A 17,905-nucleotide genomic window follows, 5' to 3' on the forward strand; every position below is an offset into this window, starting at 1 on the left:
CCTGTGGGCGTATGTTTACCATATTTAGTATGTGTTTCCAGACCCACCCAACAAAGCTCTGACGCAGTCTACTTGGAGGAAAACCACCAAGGGGTACGTGCTCATTGTGGATGGAATGGGTTTAGTTAATGATTGCCCGGGCTGGTTTGTAATCACGTCAGTCCCTGAATATTCGCACTTGCTTCGATGAGTTCCTGGGCTTATCTGATAAGAACCAGCTGCAAGGGGCACGTGTTGGGGACTCTATTTTGCTTAGATGTTTTTATTTATTCTTGCGTCTGGCCTTGAAGGTTCACAAAACACGCGAGTTTGTGTTTTATTTTCGCAGCTCGGAATTGGAACTGTCTAATCATAATATTATTCGATTCGAGCGCTTGACAACCCAATTATGGATTTCTGTTGAGCTTTAGGCGAGGGCTATTTATATTATTCTTAAAAAGCTCTTATTATGTAATCAATGGGATTCAAATTTGATAGTCGAGGCACACGTGATTCACTATCCCGATATTGGATATGATCAAAGCTTGTTCCTTCCCAGAAGCATACGAATTCCCACGATCATTCAAAGGTTAACCGAAAACGAATTTATCATTAAGTTTACTCCGTTTGTGGTCATGACGCAGCAGAAAAAGGTCGAAAGCTGACAATTTCAAAAAATCGAATAGAAAATACCCTGTTTAGCGAATATCCATCACAGTTTGCAGCCATCAGCAATCATTTTAATGCTGTTTGCTGGAAATATATATTTGAGTAATAAATAAAAAAAATTATATAAAACATTAAGTATGTATTATATAAAAGATGACTGCTCGCTCAATACATTTTGGCAGCTCGCTTCTACCCTGCTTTAGAGATAACATTAGTACAGGGTACAACAAACTTCTACCTATATGTTAAAAATATCATTCGTGACTCATACAGGTAGCAAATTGCTGTTAACGATGCTATGAAAAAAGTAAACAATTGAAGAATTTTGATTAGACAAGGAGAAATTTGTAGATCATTTTAAAATAAATGTAAGCAAATATAAAAGAAATAGCACAGGAACAATAAATGCGTGTCACAGCGTAATCATAATAATAGAAGCACCTACGCAAAATATGTGACATTGGAAAAGTAAATTTGGATCGCAACAATCGACAGTAGAGGAATTCAACGAAGCGTAAACTGGGTAAATATTACTCATCAACACAGGCAACATTGTTTTCATGATCGTTTTCATAATAAAAAGAGTATTTTGATTCGGTATTAGGCTAATCACAAAAAGACTACAAACATTTAGCGTTGGACCATTTTTGGATGTAGAATGTATCTTAATTATATTTGGCTGCGAACTTTGTATTGCCCTTGACTAGTTTGTTATGGAAATATACCTTGGAGACTTATTCGGCCCAAAAAAATAATATATTTTCTTGATTAGCTTCAACAGAGGCCTGTCCGTCTGTATGTTTCTACGCAAACTAATCGGTCAGTTTCTATCGTGAACATTTGATATCATCGTGCTCATTCGGGCACTCTCAACAGGAACACTCATATATGATTTTCTTCTTAAATTTATTACATAGATAATACAAAAAGAAACAAAAGATGACAGGGTTATGAATCTTACTTCTAGCGAAACATATATTGAATGAAATCTTTACAAATGTATATGAACGATTTGACTGTAGACTACAAAAAACTACAAACTATATTAATACCACACGATTTAAAGGCTACTTAGGAATACTAAAAGTGCCTACAATGCTTGACAAGTATATATATATACATTGAACTTTTGCACAGGACGCGTTTCGCGTGTATATTTTATTTGGTTTGGAATGTTTAATTACAATTTTGCACTCTTCTTCCTCTTGTCGATTTCCGATCGTGAAAGGGTCTCTGTCTAAACTTTGGTACAATACTGATCTTCGTTGTAGCTGCTATTAACACAGTAGGGGGGTGGCGTGCTGGAGCACACCTCATCCTGCAGCGTGGCCGAGGTGTCCTCCCTCCTCAGTCCACCGCCCAGAGGGACGTCGCTGAACGGCGATTGAAAAAACTTGGCTATGTAGCGGGCGGTTATCAAGGCTCCGGTCACGCCTATCAGCGAGCCGACGAGCACATCCGACCAGTGATGCCAGCTGTCCATGACGCGGCTCAGCGCAGTGTACCATGCCAGCATGATGAGCACAAACTGCAGAAAGTGGCGCGTAAAGTTGGAGCTGCGCCAAGTCAGCTTGCGTTGCAGATAGAGCGCCACGTAGAGGAGCGCGTAGAAGGCGATGCTGGAGTGGCCGCTGGGGAAGCTAAGGCGCGTCTGCCGCACATCCGCAATGGTATAGCCCTCCCCGGCGCACTCATAGTTCTCCACATAGCGATGCAGATTGACCGGATCGGTGCATAGTGTGCCGTCGTTCAGCTGCGGCTGGCACACAGCAATGAAATGGGGCCGCAGGCGTCCAATCGTGTACTTGCCCACTTCGGTGGCATCAAAAGTCAGCAGCAGACCGAAGCCAAAATAAGTCAACTGACGGCCCAGCTCCACATACCAGGTTGACATCTGCCAGCCGAGTAGTTCCACCGTCGACGACAGCTCACCGGAGCGCAGAGCGTGCACATACTCGACCACAACAAAGATTATGAGCGGCAGAGCGCCGGTCAGCAGGCCCAACATCACGGGCGTGACAGTGTTGTCACTGAACGGATACCGAATGCTCTCATCGTCGCAGAAGAAGCCTCGCCGCGCCGGCTCCACGGCGAACTCAAAGATGCAGATGGGTATGGTTAGCACCACTATGATCAGCAGCTCGATGAGCAGGCGGCGCGCCACTCGGCGCTGGGCGGCGGAGGCACGCCGTATTTCTCTGTCCGTCGGGGCGGCGGGAGCTGTGCTATTTTCATTGGCGGCGTCGCGCATTTTGTCGGTAGTTGGCGTCGGCGTCGGTCTCAATGCGTTTTTAATTAGTTAATATTCCAATTTTTTATGCTGTCTAATTAAGTTTTGGGTTCGTTGGTTTTTTATACCCGTCGGATTCGTTGGCGTCGTTTCGGCTTCGTTGTCAGTGACTGACTGATCCGGCCTCGTGTGGGTAACGTTCTTTTAATTTAACGATCATTTCATGCACGACGGCGCTCTTCTCATATTGTTTTCTGTGTCTCTCTTCCTCTCTGAACCTTCGCCCGGATCGCCCTCTCACTCGCCGGCTGCGTCACAGCAAGTTTATTACGGAGCTTAGCAATGTAGCTGAGTTCTGCATTTGTCTAGATTAGACAACAACCAATTCACCTTGTATTTGCATTCGTCGGGAGCACTGCAAGAAAAATTGACCGATGTGAGAAATTAAAGTAAACACAAGAAAGTAGAATTAGGGCATTGCAAAACTCTTGTGCTCGACTACAAAAGCCTCTATAAAGCTACTTACAGATGCATTTAGTTTGGCAATATATTTATTGGACATGCTAAGAGATATAGATTAAAGAACTACACACAGCGGACATGCCTAAATCGAATAAGCTCGTTTTTTTGGTGTACATCTGCACAAGCCCAAAATACCCATTATTAGCCATTTTCAATGCGCATGTGGTATAAAAATTCGCAAGTCTGTGGCCATTTGCACAGTGTAGATTGTGCCGCACTTGATAAACTCGAGTAAAATACCGCCTCAAGATCGGTTTGATAAGATAAACAAGCCCGTGTTCCAGATAAGAGCGCACCTCAGGCACGCCTGCTCTGTCCGATTCGCCAGCCGCGTCACCTGCCCCAACAACAGCTTTTTGTGCAAGTTCATTGATGCTCAGCTAATTTTAAAACAATGCGGGCGTCTCTGACATTGTTCATTTTTTAAAAAGAGTTAAACAATCGCTTTCACCTACTGCGACGCTCGATAAGAAAATGGCATTTTCTGGCCAATATCTTGGGTCAACAGGCTGTTGGAGAGTGACTCACTTGATTTGTACATCAGTTCGCTAAGTAATCATCTATTGTTCTGGGCAAATGATGCATAAAATAGGCGCGTCGCACGCACCCAATTGCAGATTTGCATTATCATCTGCTGGCGGCAGCTGAAAGTGCAACGCGGACGCGCTCGACAACGGGAGCATGGTGCGCACGCTAATCTGTTGCTCTTCTTGCTCAAGAATGGCCCCCATTGTGTGCTTTGATCTTTGGCTGATCTCTGTGATCGTCAAAGCCGTCTGGCTGAGGGAGTTGCTGCTGTCCTCAAAACGAATGCGACATACCCATGTATGCACAAAGTTGAAACAGTCAATTTTATTAAAAAACAAATAATAGTACTCTGTTCGCAAGTGACTGACTAGCAGATACCCTGAACTCGGCACTAAGCTATCTATCTACCTACTTGCAAACAGGCTAATTTCCCTCACATGCATTTACTTTATATATAAAATGTATGTATGGACAATGTTAACTTTTGTGCTTATAGTCCGATCTTTATGAAATTTTCACTCTTAATATAACATATAAAAGTGTGTTTATACCAAAGCACATTAAAAATCCGTTTGTTTTCCAAGTTTGGCCAAATGGCTAGATCGTCTTAGCTTGTCGGCCTGATCCCGAATATATATATATTCTCTACTCCCTGTCAGACATATTTGCACCAAAAGATTATACCCCCTTTAGTCATTTCAAATGGGTTCAGGGTATAAAAAACATACGCTCATATGTCACTGAGTTCACCTCCCCTCCAAGTGAGTACTCATACTCGCACTCGCACTCGTACTCGTATTCGTTTGGTGGGACGTCAAATGGCGCGACCTTTAATTGAATGAATAAGCGACATTTGATTGAATTAAGGCTCTCGTCTGTGTATGTTTCTCTTTTTAGCATATGTATCTACATATATTACATTCACGAATGCGGCAGCTGGCGCTTATTTTGCCTCTGTTTGACTTTGTGTTGTGCGGGTTAACCGTTGGCATTTTAAAATGCACTTTGAACTTAATGCACTAAATGCATTATTATTACGATTTTTGTTTTTTGTGCATACATGTGAAATGTGAAAACTTTAAACCTAAAAGCATTTTATCATGTCTAAATTCAGGCGCATGTGCGTGTGTATGCATGTGCACATATATTTTATTTATAGTACAAGTACGTTGTATTTTCATTCCGTTTTTCAAAGGAATTTAAGCTTTTTCTCTTAACTCTTTTAAAAATATTTTTAACAGGTAAATTTGGTAGTTTTCATGTCAGGGTCAGGTTACCAAGCATTCTCTTATTGTGGTTAATTTCTGATACTTCTGTTTCTACTCACTTTTGTTGCTTTCTTAAAGCATTATTTACAAATTCGTATTGTTACGCCCCCTTCTGCTTAATATTGTACAGCCGCAGTACTCATATTAACCATAAAAGTTAACTTTACGATCGTTTATTTGCTTTACGATTATTGCCACTGCACCGACCCGAATTTAAACATCGAAGCGCCGCACGCCGATCGCAACTGAATCGTCGTCGAGCGCTGTTTGTTGTTGACTTTGTAAACAAAACGCTTTTGTCCACTTGTTGATGTTGCACTTGTTGTTGTAATCGTTGCCCAACGCTGGTTATGCCGTTGACAGAAAGGAGAGAGTAGATAGAGAGCGAGAGCTGAGAGTAAGCTTAGCGTGAACTGCGAGTGTGGACTGGTCTTTCGCTTGTTGTGTGGATCGTAAGCTGGCCTGTCATAGAAATTGGTGTGTAACTTTGCTGAAGGTGTATGTTGATCAGTAAGCTTTTTCTTTGGGAACCTTAATAAAAAGACCTTCAATAGCATAACTGATAGCTTAATTTATTGACTCGAGTCGTTTGTAACTGAACTATTTGACATTTAATAGCCATATGTGGCCCGATTATAGTAGCCCGCATAGCCGTAGATCTGCTCATTTCTTGGCCACTGGCGGCGCTTAACTCGCACCTGCCTGAACAGATGCGCCACAAAGACAGCCATGAATGAGGCCAGCAGAACGCCCAAAGCCAAGCCAGCGGCTACATCCGACAAATGGTTTTGGTAGGTGGAGATGCGCTCCAGACACACTAGCATGGCCATCGCACCGCAGGCCAGCTGCAGCGTTGAACGCAGCACTCGCAGCCAGGGCGCAAAAAGTCGAGCCTGAGCATAGTAGACTAGGAAGCACATGGCGTAGCTTGTGGTGGCCACAAAGCCGCTGGGAAACGAGTGACGCACCAGTGCGAGCAGCTCCAGCGAAGCAGCAAACTCGGTGCAGCTGTAATCATCGATGTAGCGGGAAGCATTGCGCGGCGAGAGCAACTCGCAGCTCTCCTTGGCTTCAGCCTCACCCCAGCTGGGCTGACACACATCAAAGAAATACGGACGCAGGCGGCCAGTCGAGAACTTGGTGACTCTGATGACCAACAGTGCCAGGCCCAATCCGAACAGATAAACGCCAATGATCTTGTAGCACTCGCTGATAAAACTTGGAATGCGTGTTCCGACGAAGACAAATCGCTGCTTCAGCTCTGCAGAGCTGGGCACAAAGGCAGCTCTCAGCAACTCCACGACGAGAATGAAAGCTGCTGGCAGCGCCACCACCGCCATGGTCAGGTGCACCTTGGTCAGCCAGGGCTGGCGATACGGATACCGTAGGCTGGCATCACTGCAGTGGAATCCGCGATGGACTGTCACCAGCTGCTGCGGCAGCACCACTAGCGCGACGCAGTAGACACACAGCAGCAGCAGAAAGTCTATGATAAGCCGCGAGAGCAGTCGGGTGTTCGGATTGCCGCACATTTTGACACTGGCTCAAAGATTTGGATGCTAAAGTGGTATGGCTTGCAGCTGTGTTCGCGGCTAATTTGCATGTTTATCGAAGTTACGGGGGGCCAAGATAGTTGCCACCATGAAAACTTGTTTCAAAGCCCCCTCCTCCAAAGACCCGGCTCAGCACGTTCTTTGTTGTCGGAAACTCGGAAACAATGCACAGCCCAAGTCGCAGCCCAAGTCACCGTGGCCAGCATTCCCAGGCTGTTTATCGATTGCTCAAGTATGCAAATCTTTATTAATTTATTCTCATCGTCGCTCGGCTAGCTGAGGTCCATTTCGCTGTGGGCTTTGCTAACGTCTAATTTGGGCCATAGAAATGCTGTTGATTATTTGCAGCTCCACAGTATTTTGAGGCATTTTTAAGTTCTTTTCAGCTGGCAGGCCATATTGTGTATATCTTAAGAAAATTCAAACTAACTGTAAAACTATACGGCACATTCTAATACATTATTTAATCATCAATTATTTGATTTATACGAAATCGCAACAATGCCCTGAATATTTTTTTGGTTGGCTGGAATGCCAATCTTTCAATTGCAGAGATTTAGCTATGCGTGCAGCCTTCCGACTCGTCTATTGCTGAACATTCAGATGTTCCACTTAGCTAACTTTCAGTGAAACATGCGCCAAGTCTTCTCAAATTTATGGCCACAGCTCGATAGACCCAATTGATTGCGCACTTTCTACTGTGGATTTACTCGTGGGCGCCAATCAATCAACCTCTCATCTTATTGCCGAATTCTCGAAAGTGAAACACATTGCTATATTATAATTAATATCGAATTTTTATTACGCTAAACTACAAAAACAAAACAGAGATTATGTCTGTGAGGCTCCAGGAGCACCTGCCTCATGCACAACTTAGTCGGCTCAGGGAACGTAGCCATAGTTGTGATAAGTTTGGGCATACTGCGCTTGAGCCGGATGCGCCGCCAGATAGGGCAGCGTGCCAAATGTGTAGGCGGGCAGTGCGGGTGGAACTCCGTTGCCAGCCACTGACACCGCTGCGGCATTGGATTGGGATTTGGTAGAGTTCTTCGGGGAGACCTGGGCCTTCTTCAGCGTATTGGCCGAGTAGCCAGTACGATTCCAGCGCCTGAAGGCAAACAGATCGGCCACATAGACGCTGGTTAGCCAAGCAAAGACCACGCCGAACAGCACGCCGGCCAAGACGTCGGACCAATGATGCCAGTAGTCGGTTATCCTGGTCAGGGACACATACCAGCCGAACATGACGAACAGAAACTGCAGTAGATGCTTCAGCAGCTTCGAGATGCGTGTGCTGAGCGCCGCCTGCAGGTAGATGGCCAGGTAGAGCATCGAGTACATCATCATGCTGGCGTGCCCACTGGGAAAGGACTGGTTTAGCTGCTGGAACAGAAAGTCCGTCACATTGGCATTGCTGCAGGTGTAGGTGTCAATATAACGTCCCTCGTTTTGTGCATCCTGGCAGGTGGAGCCATCTGGCAGCATCGGCTGACATACAGCATAGAAATGCGGACGCAGACGTCCAATGCACAGCTTGGTCAGTATCGTGGTGAACGTCAGCATGGCCAGCCCAAACAGATAGTATCCGGCCTGCTTGTACAGCTGCGCCAGCCGATGCACCAAACGGCAACCGTCCCGCTTGTCCCGTGCCGCCAAATCCCGGCCGCCAGCACCAGCGGGCAACTGCTTAAACAGCTCGACAACAATGATCACGGACGTGGGCACCGCCAGCGTCACTCCGATGAGCAACGCACTTCCGATTGTGCTCTCCCTCAGTGGATAGCCCAGTGACTCATCGCCGCAAAAGAATCCGCGCCTGAAGGGTCGCACCAGCTTGTAGAGCAGCAGGCTGGCCGCTGTGAGGGCTGCCCAGAGCAGTAGATCGCATATTCCGCGGGCCAGCTTTGTGTACTTGGACATGGCGCACTATCAGCCGACTCCCAAACGAAGATGCGATTAAACAGAGGTCTCTACCGAATGCCAAACCGCGCTTAACTAACCGAGCGACGCTGCTTGAATATCTTGTCTGGCTCGGGGCCCAATTTGGCCGTGATTTTCTCTCTCTTCCTCTCCGTCTGTCTTGCTCACATGCTCGCTCAGTTCTCACTGCCAGCTGGAACGGTGGCGGCTCTTTGCGGTCTGTCAGTCACATGAGAGTGTGAGTAGTCGGATTGCTACCGCTCTACGCGTGCTACATTTGCACCCACTAGCCCCCGGCATTCTCCGGCTCAGTTACTGGGTCTACAGTTGCCTGGTAACGGGTAAACCTGCCCATCAACAAGCTATAAATAATTATACTTTACTTTGTTTATTTTCATTTGAATGAAAATTAAAACTGCGTTTTGCAGTAATTGTTTTTATGTGGCCAATATAATTGGAGCACAACACGATATCCCTTGGGATGTCAAAAGTTGGGCCAGCCTTCTCGCAGCCAGTCTCGCAGGCTTTAATTCGGTTGCTAAATGCGTTAGTTTGCATATTACATAGAGTTTGGGGGCCCAATCATATACCATCATCTAAATTCTTTGAAACGGGGCCCCACACAGCATTGAAATATGGAGAAACTGGTTTCACTTACAGCCCAAGAAATTATTAAGCACAGCTTAAGCTGGCCCATGGCACATCATGAGGGGACTTGGCTGCTCAAACGAAAACTTGTTTACCAGCAATATATGAGGGGGTGTTAGGGGGGAGGTCCTGGCTCACTGTGGTTCTCTTTTGCTGGCATCTTTGGCTGCAACTTCACTTTTGATGCGTGTGTATAATTTTTGAGTGGATATGAAGTGGAACCGCATCGCGGTGAACCAAGCCATGAGCCACTGAAGTGTTAAGAAGAGGACGCGGCGGATGTGGGGCTAATTGCTGCTTGGACCGATACGAAAATGAGTTCGTCTTGGGATTTTCTCTTTGGGGGACTTTCATATGAGTCATAACCACAGATTTAACGCACACTGACCGGTGAATCTGCACCTGTGCCGCGATGTCGAATGAATGTGACGTCACTTGCATTCCTCCTCAGTCAGCTGTCGGAATGTTATGACGTATTGATTGGATTGCATTCAGAAGCTTTTAAGCTCCGCTATAGGAACGGGTTCCCATTTACGCGTCTCCGCGATATTTACTCATATAATATTACTAACTGAATTCGCAAACGACGGCGTCTGTGGCTCGTTAACTTGTAAAATTGGTATTTATAATTTTTGTTTGTCATTCATTTATATTTATTTTTGTATCTCTTTTCATGTTTAAGTGTTAATACAGTCGTTATGTTAATTAAATTTGTTTTGGGCCTTGCGGATTAGAATGCCCATATTGTTTATACCTGGGATGATTGTCATGATTGCTGCTAATTAATCAATTATTATTTGGCTAACAAAGATTTTTGACCAATGGAATTCTATTTTTTTGCTATGCCCCTTATCTAGCTGACGTCACTTGAACTATTCATAAATTGTTATCATTACTTTTCTTCTTGTTCATTGTATTATGAATAAGAATTGCATATGAATAGCTGGCTTCCTTTAGATGACTAATTGCTTAATGTTTATAACAGATTTGCATTCTAGACAGCCGATGATAAAGTCTTAACTAGGCTGAGCTCCCGTTTTTGCGAGTGCATTGCACGTGCATGGAATTGAAATCAATTTATTTTGATTTGGCTTTAATTGGTCAACCCAAAGAGTGTTAATTCTTGTAGTAGGTCCAGATTTTTCCAAACTCTCAGTGTCCATATTGTAATATCAGTAGTTGTTTACATATTCACTTGGCCGTATTAATAGTTCATTTTGCAATTTGGCAACTTTCGCTTATCACGAAGAGTCATAAGTATTTAGTCACTTCCCGTCAAAATAGCTCGCTGCAAAACATTTCAGATAGCCTTATACACCCTCTGACATAAAAAAGTAATCAGCCTGACAGCACCCGCCACTTGAGGAAGCGAACTAAGCCAACAATAAATGCACACAAATAAACATGCCGCGAAGTTGCAATTACCCCTCGCAAGAGTATAAACAAAATGTTTTCGCGACGTAAACAGGTGCCTCGTATTCCCCTCAATGTGGGGCTGGCTGGGCGAGGCACTTTGGAAGCTCGAGCTTGAGGTTTCTAGGGGCTGCACAGCCTCAGTCGGGCGGAGGTGTTGCGCGTTCTCCGCAGAGTATCAGCATTCGCAATCGTAATCGCATTTTTTTACACCTTTCGCTAATCAGCCACACCTGTTGAACCTTGGGAGCATCGGAATGTGTGACGAGTCTCAGGCGTTAACTCACCAACACCATTTCAATTTTACCATTTGAAAAATTAAATCAAACCTTTATTGTTTTTAAAGTGTTATAGAAACTTGATATAATTAACAAGGAACAGTTTGTCCTTAAAAATAATAAAAAATTCTTTCAAACTTAACTCTCTTAATTATTCTCTCGGGTTGACGTGTTCAGACAGACTGGCTCGAATAGACTCTGCTTTTCATGCCGACTAAGAATATACATTTTGGGGATGCTTTCGTCTGCATACATTTGCATTACCCCATTAAACTCTGTTTCCATAATTTCAATGGGTAAACAGCCTAAACACATAGCCCAATTTTATAAGTCAGATATGTTTTACAAGTATTATTGTGTGCATGAACCTGTACGCTGCGCCTGGCTAGCCCACACAGTCTGAGTATCTTTTGCGCTGAATAAGCGTATTTAATAAATTGTGTAAGAAATTAATTAGAATTCATATCTATTTGTAAATTAAATGGCAGCAACATATCCACGATAAAAAGGTATTGATCCAGTTTGTATCTCTCTCTCTCTCTCTCTCGCTCTGGCTCTCTCACTCCCTCTCAGGTCATCATTGATCGTTTTTATGGCGCGTGCTGCGGTCGCTCATTGATATGGCTTGCGGATTATTCGAAGTGGGGCGTATTTATGTGGTTATGTGATGTGGTTGTATTTAATCCAATGCTATCGGCTTACAATCAGGCACATGCCCAAAAGAGCTGTAAGAGCTTTTTGCCCCACATAAATAAAAAAGATATATTTCATTCAATTGTCATATTGAATTGTGAGACGGATTTTGAATGATACAATCAATGCTCCCTATAAAATTGTGTGTGATTTCAGTCAGACTACGGTCCACTCACACAGTTCCTAATGAATTTCGCAAGTACTGCCTATTATTGATACCCGCAAACCCATTGAATACGGTTAACAGGCACAAGCAGGCTTCATGCATGCGTCGATCTCAGATAGTATATGAGTTATAGACTTCAAAAGTTGAACTTTGCGAGGCAAATAACAAGAATTAGTAACAAACTGATGGTTCCATAAAGTCCATGTCAATTGAAATGGATCAGCATCGCTTTGGTCGAGAGCTTTCCGAAATTAACATAAATTAACATCGCATGGCCAGCAATGCGACAATTTCTATGTAAATTGAACAGTTGAAAACTGCCATAAAGAAGCTCCATTGGCTGTAAAAATACAAAGTGGCCATAAACTTGCAACAGTTTATGAACTGCATTTGCAGTGTACCAGCCCAGACCCACTATCATTCGGAGTATTTGTCGAAGTCGCAGTTGCAGTCGCCATCGTCGTCGTCGTCGTCTTCATTACAGCGCACAGCTTGGCTTCCAGATGAGGCTGGACCGACGACCTACATCAACAAACGCTATAAAGTCATCGATCCGAGCAGAGCCCAGCAGCCAACTTAGTCACGTTACAATGGCCTACTCCGATGCGCATTGGGAGGCGGCGGGTCGTCGCTCGCAGGCTAGGGCAGCGGCACTCCTTCATTCCGTGGTATTCGTCGAGTAAATGCAACTCTTTCATTATGCGCAAATGCCAACCAAGTCTCTGGCAAACAGGCCTAAGCAAACTGTGCAAAAGTAAACCTTGAAACAATTCAACAGTTTCCTCATTAGCGTCTACACCGAAGCAAAGAAATACGAGTGCAGCAGTCGCAAGCCCCGTCGAAAGCGCTGACGACTCTACCGACGCCGACGCAGCTAAATTGATAAGAAAACAAAAACAAAAACAAAAAAAAACATAGCATTGAAATTCAATATCAGTGCGAACCACACAACAACACATAGGAAACCCTCCTCCACAGCACGTTGGTTTTGTGGGTTCTGCGCCTCGACACTCGCTATTGGCAGCTCGGCAGCAGCGCAGCCCATCGCACGATCGTCGCCGCCGTCGCAGTCACAGTCAGATTCGGTCTCCCAGAGAAAACGACAGCCGCGTCGCTTAGCTCCGGATAGACCACGAAGTGATCGCGACCAGCGAGGTTGGTGGAAGCCTAGGAAGCCAGCCCACAGCCGACAGGCAAAGAGCCAAACAGTTAACCAACGGACGGAGACGTACAACTGACAGTTGGTTTATCTGGCCAATAGAGTTAATTGATATAATTTGAATTCCGAAACAAACTCCGAAAAAGCGCGCGAGTGCTGTAAAAGCAATTACGACTGTGCCCGCACTCCGGCCAGATACAATGGACAATGAAAAATTGCCTTTGACGTGAACGTGAAAAGTCGTGTAGCAGATTTAGAAAGCAAATCGAATTGTTAAATCTACGAGTATAAATAAATGCGCAGTTTTCGTATGTCAAGTGCCGAAAAAGTGAATGAACACGACACACGGCTGTGTGAAAATTTTTTGATTAAAACACTCAACCCGCAAAAATTGTTGAACTTGTAGCAGATGCTTCGAAAATTCAGCGTGTGGCTAGCTCAGTTCAAGCTGAGCGATAAGGATTTTAAAAACAAAACAATAATTATTTACGTCGCGCAATTCAAAATAATTTGCTACGAAATAATAGGAATTAACTATGAAATATTCGCATAATACTAACTCCGAACTCAATTAAATAGCAGTATTTTCTTACGTTAGATTTCCAACTGAGCCCAATAATATAAAAGGACAATTCCTTAAAAAATCTAGAAAACTCCGAGTTCACTTCAAAGCTCCCGCCTAATAAATAATAAATAGCCAACTCCGAATTTACTACGAAACTCTAAACAGTCAACATGCGCACATTCAAACGCGGCTTCTTCTGCTCGGATCTGTCCCTACGCTACCCGTACCACGAGTGCACCATCACGGTGCCCATGCTGCTGGTGATGATGCTGCTGCTGCCCATGCTCTTCATCTGCGTCGTGGAAATAATGCGGAGCTGTCGGCATTTGCGCATGCGGCAATATTTGCGGAATCTGTGGCGCGCGCAGGCAACGTTCAGCTTTGGCTTCATCGCCACCTTCTTGACCACGGAGCTGGCCAAGCATGTGGTGGGTCGACTGCGTCCGCATTTTTACAATGCCTGCCAGCCGCGGCTGCCGGATGGCACCGGTTGTGCGGACACCCAAAATGCGGAAATCTACATGCAGCAGTTTTACTGCAGCAATCGTAACCTCTCCGCTCAACAAATACGCGAGCTGCACGTGAGCTTTCCCAGCGCGCACAGCAGCCTTAGTTTCTACTCCATGTGCCTGTTGGCGTTCTATGTGCACAGCGTGTGGCAGGGGCGTGGCAGCATGCGCGTCATGCGGCACATTCTCCAGTTCCTGCTGCTCATGGCCGCCTGGTACATCTCGCTGAGCCGTGTCGCCGACTACTGGCACCACTGGTCGGACGTGCTGGCGGGCGCTTTGCTGGGCGTTGTCTATGCCACAATCACGGCTATTTATGTGGGCGATCTGTTGCATGCGCGGCCCCACGCGTCCAGCCCAGTTGCGCTGGGCTACATGTGCGCACCTACCAGCTGCAGCGGTTGCCACCATCGCCACCATCATCTACACCATCAGCTTCTGGCCGAGAATAATAATTCGACGTCTTCAACAAAGGTGCATTTTCTGGCTGCGGCTGCGGTTGCGGCCTCATCCACCACAACTGCACTGGACTGTGGACCCCACAACGTTGACGATCACGATGACGACGAGGCCGACGACGTCGATAGCTACAAGCCGCCCACATCACGTCCCCCAACGCCACCGCCTGCTGGAACTGGGCCGCCAGAGCTGCCACTTGCCGCATGCTTGCCAAATGTGGTCTAAGCCGACAGCCGGCAGAGACTTATCTATGGGATGGGGCCGGTCCGCTGCTGACAATGCAATGCGACAGCTATTTCGACTATTTTTCCATTAGAAATCGACGCAAACGAAATATGTGATAAGCGCGCCACGCACTGTTTACCTGATATGCACATACTGCTTTAAGCTAAATGATTTACGAAATCCAAGGCGAGACGGCGACATTGTGCAATGGCTATTCGTCCATCTGGCAACGCTGCAGCCGCACAGTGGGACGGCCAGGCAAAATTGTCCACGATTGAGGATTTGTTTCAAAATTTATGGCGTGTTAACGGCTCATTGTAGACTCTGTATTTATTTGCACAGCGTTTTTCTAGAGCTTCGATTTAGCCCGCATTATCGCAATTTCGCAATCGCACCCATTGTACTTGCCGAGGCAGCGATATTATGGTGTCGTTGCAATTACCCCGTCTGGTAAAGGCGGCTACTTTTCGGCTGCAGCTTGTTTGTTTTGCAAACAATGCCGCAGTCATGTCGCAGCCGCCACTTTGAAGTGGGCAGATGGCCAGCGGCAGCATGTGGCATGTGGCATGCAGCTTGCTTTCCAATCAGCTGATACAATCTTCAGGCAGCGACGCTGACTGCCGCCGGCGTCGAATAGTTTTGAATGCTCTGCGATAGTCGCACAGTTGATAAGGCATTAAAAATAGTGTACAAAAAATAAAAATAAATAAATTATAAACAAGAAAAATGTGCTAGGCCACATTTAAGATTTATAAGCCGCACGATTTATGAACAGAACTATTTACAATTATTTGTTTTATGTTAATTATGTTTAGTTTTTGTCAGATTTTGTTTGCTTTAGTTGTCGAGTGTCCACTGTTTGTGCTTTAAAATAAATTAACCAATTATTCTTAAATTGATTTATTAAATTCCATTTTTCCAAGCTCAACAATCTACCAAGAGTTAATAGATATTTATATTGTCGCTGTTGGGAGGACAGACTAGCTTCTAAAGTATTTCAAATATTTCCACATGTCTGCTAATAATAATTTCTTGGAAACTTATCTTGTGCCTGATCGCAATTTCTTATAAACCAGCCACAGATAAAAAAGCGCCAGATAAGACAAAGACCAGGCGCATTTCTGATAGCTGTTGTCGATAAAACCAATATGTAATTGTAGTTCTAATATACTCTGTAGACACACGACAAACATGTACACCTTGTATGAGTATCTAGAAGTGTTTCGTATCTAATCACTTGATAAGGACGCATAGTACACATTTGTGTATACTAAGCAGGCGTCTAGTCGTAGCAGCATAGTATGATTGAAAACAGTGGAAGAGTGTTTATTTTCGCATAACTATGCTGATAAGTAAATCAAAATAAACAAAGCTCTATTGTGATTCGACAATTTCAATATTTGGCGCCAGAAACTTTAACTGTGGAGTAAACAAATGATTGAGTTGGAATTTTTAATTGAAAAGACAGCAGGTGCATGTATCTAATTATATTTATTTTTAAATATTCCATTTTGTTATTTGAGTATTGGAATCTTTCGTTTGAAGTCAATTTGCTTGCATGCTCTGCTTGAGTTCCATCAATTCGCTTTCCACTAATTTATTTTGGTACTGGCATAATCAAGGGAATTGCCAATTTATATTGATTTTGGCCCCATCCCATTTTTTAGCTTGTCAGCCAGCGATTGATGTTTAAATTTGCGCAATTGAGGCACATTACCTAGTCACCTAGATATGAATACACTAAGCTAGATGCGGATACATTACGGATATCTGACGCTTTGAACGACCTACGAGTACAACAAAAGTCCATTGTGGTTTAGCGGAGCGCATAAAATATGGGACCGAAACGGAACCGCACAGAAAAGCCATAGAAATAACACGCAAAACTGAAGCCAAGCAATTTATTTTCAAGCACAAAAATCGTAGCTACTCTTAGATACTGGTATAGCAGCAGAAATATCTCCCTCTCCACAAATACAAAACAATTGAGTGCAATCTTGCAGATAAATTTCGACTGTGGGTGGGACCCCAAAAGTATTCAGTGCAGTGCACTGCAGCTGCTGCAATTTTCCTCCCTTTTTTCCAATTACAATATCTGTTTTCTTGCCTTTTTACCTTTTGCCACTCATGATATTTATAAATGGCAAATATGTTGAACAGTGGGCAAATGCAATTCTGATATCAAATATTATTTTATTTTCGATTCCGAAGAGTACTTTCTGTGTACCATACAGACTTTAATTAAATAAAATACGTAAATAAATAAAAAATAAATTTTTAATCAATATTTCGATGATTGATCGTTGTTCTGGCGTATTCTTGAATTCAAGAATTTGAAAAAACGTCTTTATATAAATGATAAGCGGCTGTAGATTAACTTATTTTATCGCAAGTTGGTAAATATTTATCGAGTAGCCGACTTATCATCACCTTTTTATATCGATTGCAATCTGTACTCTATGAATAAAAAATATATTTTGTGTAATCTCTTCTCATTTTACCACTGTGACTGACAGACTTCTCCTTACATCGACGCATAGTTTGTCTCTGCTACTCTATTGACATTTCCTCAAAAACTTTTCTCATCAATTCATGTCAGAGTGCTGATGTGTGTGTGAGTGTGTGTGTGTGTAGAAAATGTGTGTACGTGTGTTGGTACTTGTAAATACGACAACGTTTATTGTCATTGGAATTATTACTGCCACATGCGAGGCAGCCAGCTAGTCTGCCAGTTTTGCAGCCCGTCTCCAGCGTCAGCTTCATTGTAGGTAGACATCACAATGGTTGCTAGGGGAAAAACCTGTTTTTCAGTTTGGATTTTCTTTGCCCACCAGCAGAGCAGCCGGGAAGTGGTGGAGGGCAAGCTGTGGGTCCCTGGCAATGTCTTGCGTATTTTTTGGCGTATGCGAAAATTTAACGAATCATGAAATACGATAATTGAACCATGCACAAGACTTCGTCGTCGACGCCGACGTTGACGTCGACGTCGTCAGGCAGTAGAGAAGGCATCTTCAACTTTCAGCATCGGTGGCTGCTTTGTTTGCCCCTCTATTTGTGTGTATGTGTGTGCGTGGCCACGTATGTGTCTGGCATAATAAAATTTTATTGTAGCCAAAAGTTG

General features: G+C 44.2%; 5 protein-coding genes across 6 annotated transcripts in view; 2 read left to right on the forward strand and 3 right to left on the reverse strand.

Moving 5' to 3' along the window:
• Ten-m (teneurin transmembrane protein Ten-m) overlaps positions 1 to 17,905 on the forward strand; it is a 332,752-nt gene that overhangs the window by 107,785 nt on the left and 207,062 nt on the right. The window lies entirely within an intron of this gene.
• The window catches only part of LOC6622441 (putative phosphatidate phosphatase), a 62,692-nt gene continuing 46,552 nt past the window's right edge, over positions 1,766 to 17,905 (reverse strand). Inside the window, exons 1-2 of one of the 2 annotated variants that reach the window (XM_002047908.4) lie at positions 5,256 to 5,426; positions 1,766 to 3,293 (exon numbers count right to left, since the gene is read on the reverse strand). In XM_002047908.4, the coding sequence (XP_002047944.1) occupies positions 1,886 to 2,899 (1,014 nt within the window). In that variant the 5' untranslated portion in view covers positions 2,900 to 3,293; positions 5,256 to 5,426 and the 3' untranslated portion in view covers positions 1,766 to 1,885. Of the gene's footprint in view, positions 3,294 to 5,255; positions 5,427 to 17,905 lie in introns of those variants that run through there. The other variant, XM_032434428.2, reaches the window with a different exon arrangement.
• Positions 5,748 to 6,743, reverse strand: LOC6622467 (putative phosphatidate phosphatase). The gene has a single exon (XM_002047909.4). It carries the CDS (start codon positions 6,726 to 6,728, stop codon positions 5,808 to 5,810), a length of 921 nt encoding a protein of 306 aa, XP_002047945.1. The 5' UTR covers positions 6,729 to 6,743; the 3' UTR covers positions 5,748 to 5,807.
• LOC6622470 (putative phosphatidate phosphatase) lies at positions 7,526 to 8,751 on the reverse strand. Its single transcript, XM_002047910.4, has one exon. It carries the CDS (start codon positions 8,667 to 8,669, stop codon positions 7,632 to 7,634), a length of 1,038 nt encoding a protein of 345 aa, XP_002047946.1. The 5' UTR covers positions 8,670 to 8,751; the 3' UTR covers positions 7,526 to 7,631.
• Positions 12,142 to 16,230, forward strand: laza (lazaro). Its single transcript, XM_002047912.4, has one exon. It carries the CDS (start codon positions 13,762 to 13,764, stop codon positions 14,782 to 14,784), a length of 1,023 nt encoding a protein of 340 aa, XP_002047948.1. The 5' UTR covers positions 12,142 to 13,761; the 3' UTR covers positions 14,785 to 16,230.

The sequence above is a fragment of the Drosophila virilis genome, chromosome 3 (assembly GCF_030788295.1).
Source record: "Drosophila virilis strain 15010-1051.87 chromosome 3, Dvir_AGI_RSII-ME, whole genome shotgun sequence".
NCBI classification, from domain to species: Eukaryota; Metazoa; Arthropoda; class Insecta; order Diptera; family Drosophilidae; genus Drosophila; species Drosophila virilis.

Coding starts and splice junctions, on each gene's coding strand:
- LOC6622467 (XM_002047909.4), bottom strand. CDS start 6,728: ATGTGCGGCAATCCGAACACCCGACTGCTCTCGCGGCTTATCATAGAC.
- LOC6622470 (XM_002047910.4), bottom strand. CDS start 8,669: ATGTCCAAGTACACAAAGCTGGCCCGCGGAATATGCGATCTACTGCTC.
- laza (XM_002047912.4), top strand. CDS start 13,762: ATGCGCACATTCAAACGCGGCTTCTTCTGCTCGGATCTGTCCCTACGC.